Here is a 13,664-nt window from a genome sequence, read left to right as displayed (position 1 = left end):
TCTGGAGATGAACGACTCTCCTGATATCACACCATCAGTACTATGGGAAACAGGCAAAGCAGTTCTAAGAGGTAAAATAATATCCTACTCATCATACAAGAAAAAACAGCAACAAAAACAGGAAACCACTTTAGAGCAAAAGATTTGAAAGATTTGTTAAAGAATGAACAAACTCATACTCAAATAATCCCAGTGAACAAACACAGAACGAGTTAAACTATTATAAAATGCAATATGAGAGTATTATACACAGAAAAACCAAAACGATCATTCAACAACTTAAATATGAACAGTTCCAGTCTAGCAACAGAACAGGTAAATATCTAGCAAATCAACTACAACATAAAAAAGATAGCAATTATTCCATCCATAATAAACTCTACAGGTGAAATGGTCCACAATTCACAGGATATTAATGCTGTTTTTCAAAACTTCTACAGTGACCTATACTCCTCTGATCACAATGTAAATCAGTCAGATATAGACCTCTTTCTAAACAACCGTAAACTGCCTTCACTATCCCAAGAACATGAACTCCATAAAGCACTAAATAAAATGCCCAATAACAAATCACCTGGACCCGGCGGATTTCCAGCAGAATTCTATAAACAGTTTTTATCACAAGTAAATAAACAGTTTTTATCACAGAGTAGTTACAGAAATTAAAGCTACCTCAACAACACCAGCACTCATGAATACAGCTGTTATGACACTTATGACTTATGACACTTATGACAGCTGTTATGGCTACTAAAACCCAATAAGGACCCAACCCACCCTTCCAGCTACCGACCCCTTTCCCTCATCAATACAGACTTAAAAAATAATTACCAAAACACTAGCCACCAGAATACCTCACAGAGTTTCACAGTTCACTGGGGAACCAGACAAGGATGCCCATTCTCCCTGTCCTTATTTGCCATCTTTATAGAACCACTAGCAGCAGCCATACGAGAAAACATCAAAATGAAAGGAATTCAGGATACAAATTTACAACATAAAATAAGTGTTTATGTAGATGACATATTATTACATTTACAGGACCCCTACAATTCACTAAAGGAAACATTTAACATTGTCAAATGGATTCAAAAGAATAATTTCACCAACTCATGGATAGACCGAGAACAAAATCAATGTAAATGTATTTCAGTCACTGATCTCACTTTCATGCTGTAATCAATAAAAAAATGAACTATTTCAAGAATATTACTATTTCATCAACTCTGACAGCATGGTGGAAAGATCCCAAGATTACCAAATTAACATTAACACAATATAGATACACCCCCATCTGGCACAATCCTGACTTTCAACTACACAATACCCCAGTTCACTTTCCAACATGGCAGCATAAAGGAATCACCCACCTTCACCACCTATTTGAGAATAACCAATTTCTATCATTTAAGACACTAATGGAGAAGTATGGAGTTGGGGGAGAACAGTTCCTCCAATACCAGCAACTCAAATCCATAATTAAATTAAAAATTAATATAACTAATATCCCACTACAGCCTTCCAAATTAACTGATGAGATTATGAACATTACAAGCTCAAAGAAACTACTATCTAAACTCTAAAATCATATCCAATAAAGGCACTATGACAACAATCCCAATGGCAAAATGGGAAAAAGATCTTACTTTCTCCCCCAACTCCGACTTTTGGACAGAAATGTCTAACAATATATTCTCTATGACCAGCAACACAAATTTACAACTCATACAATACAAGACTATCCACAGAATCCATGTCACCCAAAGTAAAATGTTTAAAATGGGTTTAACCGACACAGACACCTGTTCACAGTGCACCTCAGGTACCATAGACAATTACTTCCACTCCACTTGGGCATGTAAACCAGTTCACTCCCACTGGGTAGAGGTAACAGAGAAACTCTCCACCATCCTGAGCTGCAGAATCCCCACATCCCCATCTCTCTGTTTGCTCGGAAACATCTCAGAAGGCGACTATCTCCCAGTTAAATACAGAAACCCACTAAACATTTCTCTAACTATCACAAACAAAATCGTTCTTCTTAACTGGAAAACTAAAAACGTATCACATATCAGTCACTAGATTAATCTTCTTACAGAACACATAACAAATAACTGCTACATACCATACAAAAGCCACGTACATCCCCACACACACACCTGGAAATTCCTAAAAACAAATTTATTTATTTATTTATTTATTTATTTATTTATTTATTTATTTATTTATTTATTTATTTATTTATTTATACTTACCTATCAATCTACCATTAGTATCACCTGTCACTATCATCCAAACAAAAGGGTTTTTTTGTTTTGTTTGTTTGTTTTTTTAATTTATTATTGGAACAGGAGGGGTTTCAGTTTTGGCCACAACTGCATTTTGTCGACTGTTTTGCCCAGATAAACAAGCTCCCTCCTTAGGGTTGGGGAGTGGTTTAGGAGGGTAACAAGTGATGGGCCAGCCCTCACCTGTAGGGGTTGAGAGCGACTCAGAGCGGGAGAATGTTGGTCAGGCTAAACCGAAGAAAAAAAAAAAGGTAGACCATACCTAGCTGGACCACCCTGGAGCCCCCTTGAATAAACGACCCCCCTCCCCAACTTTATTATTACAATAAGGTGAGGGCCGTGCATTTTTGAGTTATATATTTGTCCTTTTCTTTATTTTCTTATATTTATTTATTTTTTTTCCTTTATTTTCTTTTTTCCCTTCTTCCTGTATTCTTTTCTCCTTCTTGCTCTCCTTCCTTCCTTTTGTTGTTGTTGTTGTTGTTGTTGTTGTTATTATTATTATTATTATTATTATGTTTTTTTTCTCTTCCTGTGTCCTCCCTCTTTGCTCTCTCCTTTCTCTTTTCCAAAAACAACCCCTCCACCCATTACCCCGGTGTGCTTATGCAAACAAACACACACACTGTACATGGGTAACTTAAGTCTTGTCTTCTCATCATTTGTTCTTATTTGTTGTTTTGTTTGTCTACAATGTACTGTCTTTTGTTGTGAAATTAAAAAAATCTAAAGAAATCTAAGAAATCTGTTCCTGCGTAAAAAAAAAAAAACAACCCAAAAAAGTTAAAAAGTTTTAAAAGAATAATAATTGCACTGACTGATATGTCATCTTTTACAATAATGCCAACAATCACTTTTTTTTCTCTAAATTTAGGAAATAACCAGTAATGTGAATCTTCTCTAAGTGTACAGGCAAATCTACATCACAATAAATCATCTGTTGTTTCATAAAGGTTATAGCTCTTTGACATAGGCCTTCATAATTATGGTATTGTGAAAATTTGGGCTAGTGAGAGCATGTTCATTATTATGATATAAATTGTATGGCATTTGAACTAGATTGTGGGATTGTTTTGATAACACTGTCATACAGTTTCCATCATTTAAAGTTTATGTTTAATCATAAGATATTTCCAGTTTTATCTAAAAGGTGCATTTACTTTGGTAAAATAAATATTTGCTCTTATATAACACATATCTACAATTCCATAATTGGATGTTATGGGGACAGAAAATACTGATATTATCCATGTGTGTTTATTCTTCCACATCCCTGATCTAGTGTTTGTTTTTGCTTTGTTTCTGTGTCACATTTTTATAGTTTATTTTTTCTCTGTAAATAAATGAACTTCTACACTTGTATCTGCCTCCAGCCCCATAATGTGACAAAAACAGGAACTAACTCGTTTTGCAGACATTTCACAACAGTAACTGTAAATATAAATGTATGAACATTACACTCATTCATTAAATAATTAAACTGTAATCATTGGCACATGCTGTTAAAAATAATCTGTACTACAGGGTGGAAACAGGAAGTCTATAACAGTGTTAGACAGAGTGTTTTATTACTTAAACTTTGTTAAAAGAAAAAAATAAATACACAATATACAGTACCTCCAACACCAGGAGTGAATGTGTGAGACATGTAAGAAATTATTTTCACAAATAGTTATGAAGTGTTAATGGTTAAAAACAACTGTAATGAAAAAAAATATATATATATATACATGAAATGGTACAGGAAACCTGCACTATGCTGTAATTATAATTATAATTTTTCATTTCAGCTGGAAACAATTTTTTTTATAGTTGTTTATTTTCTGTACAAATAATTTTTCATTTCATACCAACAGGAAAACCCAAAGCGACTGTGAGAGTGAATCCTCAGAGCTCCGTCTACACTGGAGACACCGTCACTCTGAGCTGTGAGCTGCAGCAGGAGACTGGATGGAAGTTTCAGTGGTACAAAAATAATCAGTTACAGAATCTGAACAGTGAACAAGAGAACACACTTAATGTGACAGTCGATAATGCAGGAGAAATAGAGTACCGGTGTCGGGCAAACAGGATAAACAACAACAACTACTACTTCACAGAGTTCAGTGATCCTGTCAAGATTACAGTGAGAGGTATGTCATGACTTTTTCCTCTACTTTGATTACAGTGTAATTGTAATTATGATTTTTCATTTCAGCTGAAACTCCTGGAAATTTGTACAAATTATTTTGATAGTTTATTTTCTGTACAAATAATTTTTCATTTGGGATCAACAGCAAAACCCAAAGCGACTGTGAGAGTGAATCCTCAGAGCTCCGTCTACACTGGAGACACCGTCACTCTGAGCTGTGAGCTGCAGCAGGGGACTGGATGGGAGTTTCAGTGGTACAGAAATAATCAGTTACAGAATCTGAGCAGTGAACAAGAGAACACACTTAAAGTGACAGTCGATAATGCAGGAGAAACAGAGTACAAGTGTCGGGCAAACAGGATAAACAACAACTACTACTACTTCACAGAGTTCAGTGATCCTGTCAAGATTACAGTGAGAGGTATGTCATGACTTTTTCCTCTACTCTGATTACGTTTGTTAGAGGTGTTATAATATTGCTTAATTATATTGTAATAATTGTAAATATTGCTTTATAATATATTGTTATTTCCTGCTATTTTTATGTTCACAGTAATCCTAAAACACATATAGTATATACAAGAATTTATCTTTTGTGGCTGGTGACATCCACTGCAACATTTTAAAAACATTTTATTTAATAAACAAAAACAAACAAACAACGAATTTATTGATTCATTAAAGGAGTGAGAAAAATATGTTATTGATGATATGACTGTTTATAGCTGCTATAATGTAAGTGAGAACAAGAACTGCTTTTGCAGACATTCCTCAACAATAAATGGATAGAAAGTACAGTAACTCAGAATAATTAGTATTTTTAATTCTTAGTTCTTAGTTGGTCTTTTGTAGTTAAACAGGTCTGTGTAAAATTGTAGTGTTTCTGTAAGATATCGTGACTGCTGACAGATTCTAGTTACACTGACTGTATCAGGTGAGTGTGTGAGGATTTCTGGAGACATGAAAATGTGCAGTTAGACATTCATGAAAAGCTTCTTACTGGGTATTAAATACATCTAGAAAAGACATTGTTTGTATTTCCTGTGCAACAGAGAGACCACAGGCAGTACTGAGTGTATCTCCACAGAGCTGGCTGACTGAAGGAGAGTCAGTGACTCTAAGCTGTGAGGTTACAGACTCCTCTACAGACTGGACATTCAGCTGGTACACAGTTGTTCCCTACAGAGACGGCTTAACTGGAATAAATAATAATGGTGGCTATAGCGTGTATGTGGAGCTCCTCTCAGACAGCAGCAGAGGATCTGGAGGCAAATACACTCTCAGTCCTGCTGCTCTTAATCACACAGGAGTTTATATGTGCAGAGGAGAGAGAGGAGAACCAGCCCTTCACTCACAGTACAGCAATCCACAGCCACTATGGATCACTGGTGAGGAAAATTAACTGTTGTGTTGAAGTGTAGAATAGAAAAGTGTGAATGTAAGATCAGATTAATGCAGCATTTATTTATTCATAAGTACATGTCAGAGTACTAAATGCTGGTAGATAATTACTGTTATGATGTTCCTTGTGTTCCCCTTTATTTTGTGATTTCTCCAGCTCTTGTTATTGGGTCATTTTTCTTGGTACCATACAAGAAAATAAAAACTTTCAAAATCAATACATTAATTATCCTGTGTTCTGCTTATTATTGTGCATGTCCTAATTTAGTTTTTTATTTATTCACATGGCTACTTTTCTATGTTTAAGGTGAATCTCCTCCAGTCTCTCTGATCATCAATCCCAGCAGAACTCAACACTTTACTAATGACTCTCTCTCACTGAGCTGTGAGGACCAGAGTAACTCTACTGGATGGACAGTGAGGCGATACACACACAGTGAGAGAGTGTTAGATTGTTCACACTGGGGATCAGTTACAGGATCTACATGTAACATCAGCTTCCTCTCCACATCCTACACTGGAGTTTACTGGTGTGAGTCTGAATCTGGAGGAAACAGTAATCCTGTCCACATCACAGTGCATGGTGAGTCTTCATGGAGTGTGTTTAATGTTAAAGGAAAAGGGGAAATGTTTCAGATTATTTAAAATTCCAACTGGGAAGAATTGTTCAATCTGACAAAGACAACAGTTTTCCTCCCTCAATACATTACCTGCAATTTCTATAATTCTGAGTAAGGATACCTGTGTTTCCTTCCAGGCTGAATACAAATTCACAGTTACCAATAAATAATCAATAAGAGATGTGAAGGAACGTTTTGAATACCTCTGTTTATGTTGATTACTCTTGTGTGCTACTCAGGGTCATGTATAATAATTCAAACAGTTCAGCATGATTATTATTTTATTCTGCTTCAGGTCCATCAGGTGTAGAAGCTCCATTCTCAGTGCTCATGCTGATCTGTAGTGTGGTGACGGTCTCTCCGTATCTGCTGGTGACCATCATTCTGCTGCTCATATGTTACAGAGCTCGAGGTAAGAACTCTTTCAGTACGTCTCGACACTTCACATAACGAGCATCATGACTTTAATTATTGTGAGAAAAACATCTTCACCTGAGGAAATGTAGAAAGCACTCTTCTTATTTTAAAAGCAAAAATCTACATTTGTTCTTAAATTAAAATTAAAAACACCATTTAAACTGTGTTTAGGACAATATCAAATGCAGTTTTTTTTTTTCGTGCTATAATTACATGGAATAAATTTTGATATGAAAGAAATGACTTTTTAAATTTCTTTAACAGCTCACACTGATGAAGAGAGAATTGAGAATGCAGTCAACGTTCATCTATAAAAAGAGGATATATTTACTGGAAAAATAATTCAGAATTTCTTGTTCTTTATGGTTTTGTGTGGATTTTAAAATAATTCTGATTTCTCATTTTAATGTCCTGCTGTTATTTTCTCAGCATCTTAGACACCCTCACTGTTCTGAATGGATTTGTTTAGCTAAAGCCTGTAAACCTCCTCATGAGGTGAAAGTGATCATGTGTGTAGTGTTCAATAAGCCCTACATCCAGCTTTGTATGCAATATAAAAACAAGTTTATTGACGGTCATCTGAAATATGGTGCTGAACTAATATTGTGTTTTGTGTTTTCTCAGTATTAGTTCTACTTCTACTGTATTTGTACTGCTGTGTTTTATTTTATTTCTCTATGAGATTTTCTCGAGTTAAATAATGAGGAGTAGACGTTTTTGGAGAGATTTTGTTCTATTTATAGACCAAGGAGTAGACATCTCAGTTAGACACTGATGTTAGATTTGTGTGACTTTTCAGCTGTGTGAACTTTAATTGTAGTTGTTTGAGGAGATTTATGAATGAAATGTTTGATCAATTAAATAAATACATCATTATCAGTTCACTGCTGCTATATTGTTGTCTTTTCATTGTCTCATAATGTTTCTTGTCTCCTGCTGTAACATTGGAATTTCCTCCGTGGGATTAATAAAGTTTTATCAGATAACTCGATCCTGCAGTATTATTCAGTGTCAGTAGAGGATCTCAGTGCAGTAAAGGTCAGGAGTAAATGAGGAATCAAACAGAAGTGTTGTTACTCTTTCTGCATGTCTACACACTGGTACACTGATGTACAGGACTAACACAACACTGAAAACCAATCAGGAAATCAACATTACAGCCAATCAAAAGCTACTTATGAAGTGAAGTACATGGTTTCAGTGTAAAACTCTGCTAGACAACATCATCATAAGTGCATTTCTTCCCAGTCCTGGCAGAGGGAGTAAGACAGTCAGGGTTAGAGGTTTGTAAATCAAGCTTAGACCTAAATCAGTGTTGTATATGAGCACTAACACGCTCTACAGAACTGGGGTGAATTGTTGCTAGGTGTCTGCAGTGAAGAACATCACACACTTCTTCAAGGGGAAAACTGTAACATGAAAATAGTTTCTTGTATATTTTACTGTATTAATTAACATTAAATCCTGTTTGTTACTCTGAGACCATGCTACACCGACAGCAGCCAGCAGAGGGCAGCAGTGGTGCACACAGTGATAGCAGGAGAACAAATTACAGACTTCTCCAGGATGATGAACCTGGATTTCCTGAACCTGTCCAGCAGTATACTTAAGACCAGACTTTGACACAGCCCTTTGCTGCACCTTTGTAGAGGAGTGACAGATATATATAACTATATATAAAAGAGAATAATATACACCTTCCAAACAGAGAAACCACAAGCAATAAAAGCAGGAACAAGCCTGTAACTAGTACTTCCGGACATCTTTCAAAATAAAAGTTCTGCAGTTCTGGGGTTTCACTCTGTAATTGAGTCCACAATGAAACAGTATGTAGTAGTTACAGTATCATTTGTGTACGAGATTTTAAAATTCATTTCTCATGGAAAAGAAAAAAAATCAGCTGGCTGTTAGACATCATTAGTGTGTGTTATGAAGGAAAATGTGATATTCAGTGAGAAAACTATTTGTGGGCTCAACTAAAGCTCATCATGTTTTGTTCCCTATATCAGATTACATTTAAAACTATTCTACAACAAATCACATGACAGATATCAGGTCTAATAAAACATTACAGGGATTTAAGGAAACTCTCACATGTAGTGATGTTTCATCCATGATCCAATCATTCTCCTTCACTTCCATGTACTGACTCATTATTTTATTCTCTTAAGTCTCGACTGTGTAAAACACATGACTGCTTCAGCAGATTGTTCCTGCTTTTTAAAGACTGCATTATCGTGCAGGATGTGAAGGAGCAAATCATTGGTTGGATGTATTGAAGAATCCACCCCTTACTAGTCAGGATTAAAACCATACAGCAGTTACCACTAGAGGGAGTCAAAGACATTTTAGTTTCACTTTTCAATCACTGACCCCCACATACTGAGGTACTGTAGCCTTCCTGTCAGCTCCAAGCAGTCTGACCATTCTCCTCTGACCTCTCTCACCAACAAGGCTTTCTTTTTGTTTGTGTAATCTATACAGACTGGTGTGTGTGTGTGTTACTGCATGAGTGTATGCATTGTGCTGCTGCTACATGATTGGCAGACTTTGATAATTGCACCAATAAATATATAATAATAAATAAAGTACACAGTGAGAAATTAATGTACATTTAGATAATGTTACATTTTTAGATAAAAATTACATGATTTAGTTTCTTAATATGAAATTATACATAAATATAATACAGTAAGAAGGATATATTGAGTATGAATGTGTTCAGTTATGTGAAATGTAATTGCTGTAACAGTTTTTATTTGATCGTCCAATAGGAAGTTTCTCCTGTTATGATGGATCTGTTATGAGCCAATCAGAAAAGATTTGTGTAGTGAAGAGACTGGTGTGAGAATAATGTGCTCCAGAACTGTGTAGAGTGTTGAAAAGTGCTGAAATGAGTTAAAATAAGGATTTCTTTGAGAATATTTCCATGTATCCAGTTACTAAACCATAAGTAAAGACTTTAGACTCGTTGTTACGAGCGGACGTCATTAACTGGGACTCCAGGTCACTGGTGTTTAGTCAAGTAGCTTTTATTGTCATTTGAAGCACATACAGCTGGTACAGTACACAGTAACATGAAACAACGTTCCTCCAGGACCATGGTGCTACATAAAACACACAACTACAGGAGACAACACAGAACTAAGTTCACTACACAGACCTACACAGTACTACATAAAGTGCATGTGTGTAAACAGTGCAAGACAGTACAGTACAGTACAATAACTGACCAGGGACAGTGCAGCACTGACCACTACACAGTTTTGTAATGAATAAAGTGCAATAGTAAAATGCTGTGGATGTAAACACAATACACAGTTAACAGAAAAACAGATCATTGTGTTTTATTGTTGTAGCAGCAGTCTAAAAAGAAATGTGGGAAAATTGTGAAGGGAGTGGAATAATATAGAGTGTAAGTGTGTGTGTGTGTTTGAGAAAGTGATAAACAAACCTGATAATTACCTCACACTGCAGTGGATAAAAATGAATAAATAAACACCAATCCCTCTCTCTCTCACTGCTGCATGATTAAGGAGATCTGAAGCATGTTGTTTGATCGTCTCCTCGGCTGTGTCTTTGCTCCATTTCATTACTGCAGCTGCAAGAGAGGAAAAAGAAACAATTCTATATAGACCATTTCATAAATGTTAAATGTAAACAATAACAAACGCACTGCAATGCTGCTGTGCATGTCTGGTCCTGAAACATTTACAGTGTCACCATTTTCATTTCTGAAATCTATCAAAACAATATACCAAGAGTGTACTTTATAAATCTGTCTCAAATCCAGATGTGTATCATTATCTGGTTGAACCTGAGTGTGTCTATACGAGAGAATCTGTAAAAGCTTATCACAGTCTGGATGTTTATAACTATTTTCTAAGTGGAAAAGTTGGGAACATCTGCTCATACAGTGTGGAAGACATTTGTCTTGTCTGTGGTGAAGATGGAGCAAGTCATTCGGTGTCCAAAACTTACTCCACATGGTTTCTCGCTATGGTGACTGGTGAGGTTCTTAGTGGACATTACACTTGCATGGCTTGTATATCTGTGCAAATAATAAATTACATTTCTAAATGTATACCAGTAAAATAACTCTGTGCCATTATTACCTACTGCAAACGTAATTATTTTCTACATTCAGAAAGTCTGGAGGTGAGGTGAAGTTTGTTGTCATGTTGCTGCGATCCTTGTTGCTGTGGAACAGTGTGTCAGAGGGTTTAAAGGCTCCATCTGTGATATCTGAGACTTGTGTGTATAAATAATAAACAAGAAGCTGCATTCAATTCAGTGTCTGCTAGTGTCTTTAACTTTTAATATTCTAATACATAAACTTGTGTTGCTAGTAACAGTAAAAGTAACAGTAGATTAGTACATGTATAACGACAACTTTAGATTGAGTCAAAACTAGAGGCAAACATTGACTTTTCAAGTCAGTTCTCTTGTGGTTTTCATGGATAGTCACATACAAAGATAGACAGATATAGCCACACCCAATATTATTACAAAAGTGTATAGACGGCCTCCCACTGAGGTTTTGAATGTGCACAACAACTAACCATAAATGTTCAAGGACCAAAGATGCCACTTCCATAATGATGATTTACTCAGAAAACTTCTGAACCTCGGCTTGCTGTGAAGACCAGGCCTTCAGACCTCAGCGTCACCTGATGCTGGTGGCCAGGAGAGGGGATGTCGCAAGCGGTGCTTGAGGAAGGCGGAAGGTGTGGAAAGCGGGCAGGTGTCCGTGCTAGGCTAAAACAAAACCTAGCTGGCCGGCTCTCCCGTCCATTATTCTGTCCAACGTTTGCTCAATGGACAATAAACCAGACCACGTCCGACTCCAGTAAACACGGCGAGAGTTTAGAGACTGCTGCGTCTGTTTTCACAGAGGCGTGGCTCACCAACAGAGTTCCAGACGCCGCCATTCAGATAGCCGGGCTCTCATTGTTTCTTGCCGACAGAAATGCAGCTCTGTGCGGTAAGACTCGGGGTGGTGGTGTGTGTGTTTACATCAACACAGAATGGTGACAACATCTCTGTTATGTTAATTCCAGCATACAGACCGCTGGTCAGACGCTCTAAACCGGTTCTGAAACAGTAGAAAACCTGGTCAGCAGGAGTCACCTCTGCTCTTCAGGACTGTTTTGAGTTCACTGACTGGAATATGTTCAGGGAGGCTGCAACCAACGGAGACTCTATCAACTTGGAGGAGAACACGGGATCAGTGACCGGCTACATCGACAAGTGTATTGATGACATGACCGTCTCCAAGATCATCAACACACACACGGATCTCCTGTTACTGATTTATTTGAAGACTTTTCCTCAAATCCACCGTGAAAACTAAACACAGTAACAACAAAACACAACAAACACATTATCTTGACACACAGTGAAAGCGTGAGGAACAGAAGCAATGGCAGTTTACAGACAGAAAATACAGACAAATAAACAAATACCTCGTTGGCTGCATGCTGTGAGAAAGGGAAATAGTCTTTAAATCTTCTTTATGATAGTTTAAGTTCTTTTTATGACTAGAATAAACTTTTATCAGAGCATCCATAATGTCCGTGCTTACCGCTAACTTTCTTCACTAAAAACCCTCCCGCTAAATCAGCATCTGCACGAGACCCGGAACCGAGGCTTCAAAATAAAAGTCCTGCAACATACAACAAACAAAATCTATAAAGATACAAATAAACACAGCTTAACTTCAATTACAAAAGTGATTTTACAAAAATGTAAACAAAATATATAAACAATATAAAGGCAGCATATACACATCATTTGACGCCATATAAACGGCTTCACGCCGATGTTTTTGAATGTGTGCAAAAGATAACCGGAAACCTTCACGAACCAAAGACGTCACTTCCGTAAACCCAATAATAACCGTTTAAATAGTCTCTATGTGTAAAGACACCTGTATTCATACACCAAGTCCACATATTAGTATAAAATATCAAGGTTTGAATCCCTTGTACAACAACTGTACTCTAACCTGCTGCGACACGCTGCTCTGACCAAAAGAGGACAAAATTAAAACATCTATCCAACAGCTAGCTTTGTCCCATCATGGTAACTAGCTACCGTTAGCTAAACGCTGGTTTCAGTCAGAGTTAGCGTTAGGAGCTAACCGGGCATTACTTTAGAAAACTGCCATAGCAGAAGAAAATATTCCCAACTGTAACGGTGCCGTTAGCTCGTTTCTGCTTGATTTAACATGACCGTCATGTAGGACGGCTAACGTGCTAGCTAGCTAACCTGGCACCAACATTTGTAGCTAGCTAACATTAGCCCTAATGCTAGCTCGACGTGTTAGTTGCCTAGCGCTTAGTTATTTAGACAAAGCTTGTTCAGTCTCTTCTGCTAACGTTACAGTTGTGAGGATTTTCTTCTGCTGTGGCAGTTTTCAAAAGTAATGCCGGTGTTGTGTCCAACTCTGTTTGGGGATCTGTTTCCCCCTAGCCCCGCCCCCGGACATACTTTCTTCCAGAAGTCTACAATATAAAGCTAACACTAAGTACATTTATAATCGGAACTTAGTTGATCTTACCTTAAGTGTCTTCAACTATCTGGATGAGTTGTGACTTTTGTCTTGCTGTAACACGGTCCTGACAAGAGCAGAACATCACATGGACTACAAGCAGGAGACTCGAGCATGGAGGGGAACCGCCGTCTGATCTGAACTGCGCATGCGCGAGCACTTGTTACACAGCTCTGTACGGCAACTCCACTTGGACAAACTCGCTAGTTATGATTACATTTTCATAGGAGGATGGCATTGACTAGGTTTTTTTT

At 37.1% G+C, this 13,664-nt stretch overlaps 1 protein-coding gene and 1 long non-coding RNA gene across 3 annotated transcripts in view; one reads left to right on the top strand and one right to left on the bottom strand.

Moving 5' to 3' along the window:
• LOC131356613 (carcinoembryonic antigen-related cell adhesion molecule 5-like) overlaps window positions 1-4,866 on the top strand; it is a 30,249-nt gene extending 25,383 nt beyond the window's left edge. Inside the window, exons 5-6 of the mRNA XM_058395746.1 lie at window positions 4,145-4,420; window positions 4,565-4,866. Of these exons, the coding sequence (XP_058251729.1) occupies window positions 4,145-4,420; window positions 4,565-4,851 (563 nt within the window). The 3' untranslated portion in view covers window positions 4,852-4,866. The remainder of the gene's footprint in view (window positions 1-4,144; window positions 4,421-4,564) is intronic.
• Window positions 4,867-10,060: 5,194 nt separating this feature from the next.
• On the bottom strand, window positions 10,061-13,522 carry LOC131356616 (uncharacterized). Of its 2 annotated transcripts, none has more exons than XR_009205045.1 (3): window positions 13,420-13,522; window positions 11,420-12,522; window positions 10,061-10,458 (listed from the first exon to the last, which is right to left on the bottom strand). It is a non-coding gene; the product is annotated as an uncharacterized LOC131356616 (long non-coding RNA). The 2 variants fall into 2 exon arrangements; XR_009205046.1 differs by having other exon boundaries at window positions 10,062-10,458; window positions 11,420-12,506; window positions 13,420-13,437.
• Between the last annotated feature and the right edge of the window lie 142 nt (window positions 13,523-13,664).

Source organism: Hemibagrus wyckioides, linkage group LG07, assembly GCF_019097595.1.
Source record: "Hemibagrus wyckioides isolate EC202008001 linkage group LG07, SWU_Hwy_1.0, whole genome shotgun sequence".
Taxonomy (NCBI): domain Eukaryota; kingdom Metazoa; phylum Chordata; class Actinopteri; order Siluriformes; family Bagridae; genus Hemibagrus; species Hemibagrus wyckioides.
This window is presented reverse-complemented; position numbering and strand designations above follow the sequence as displayed.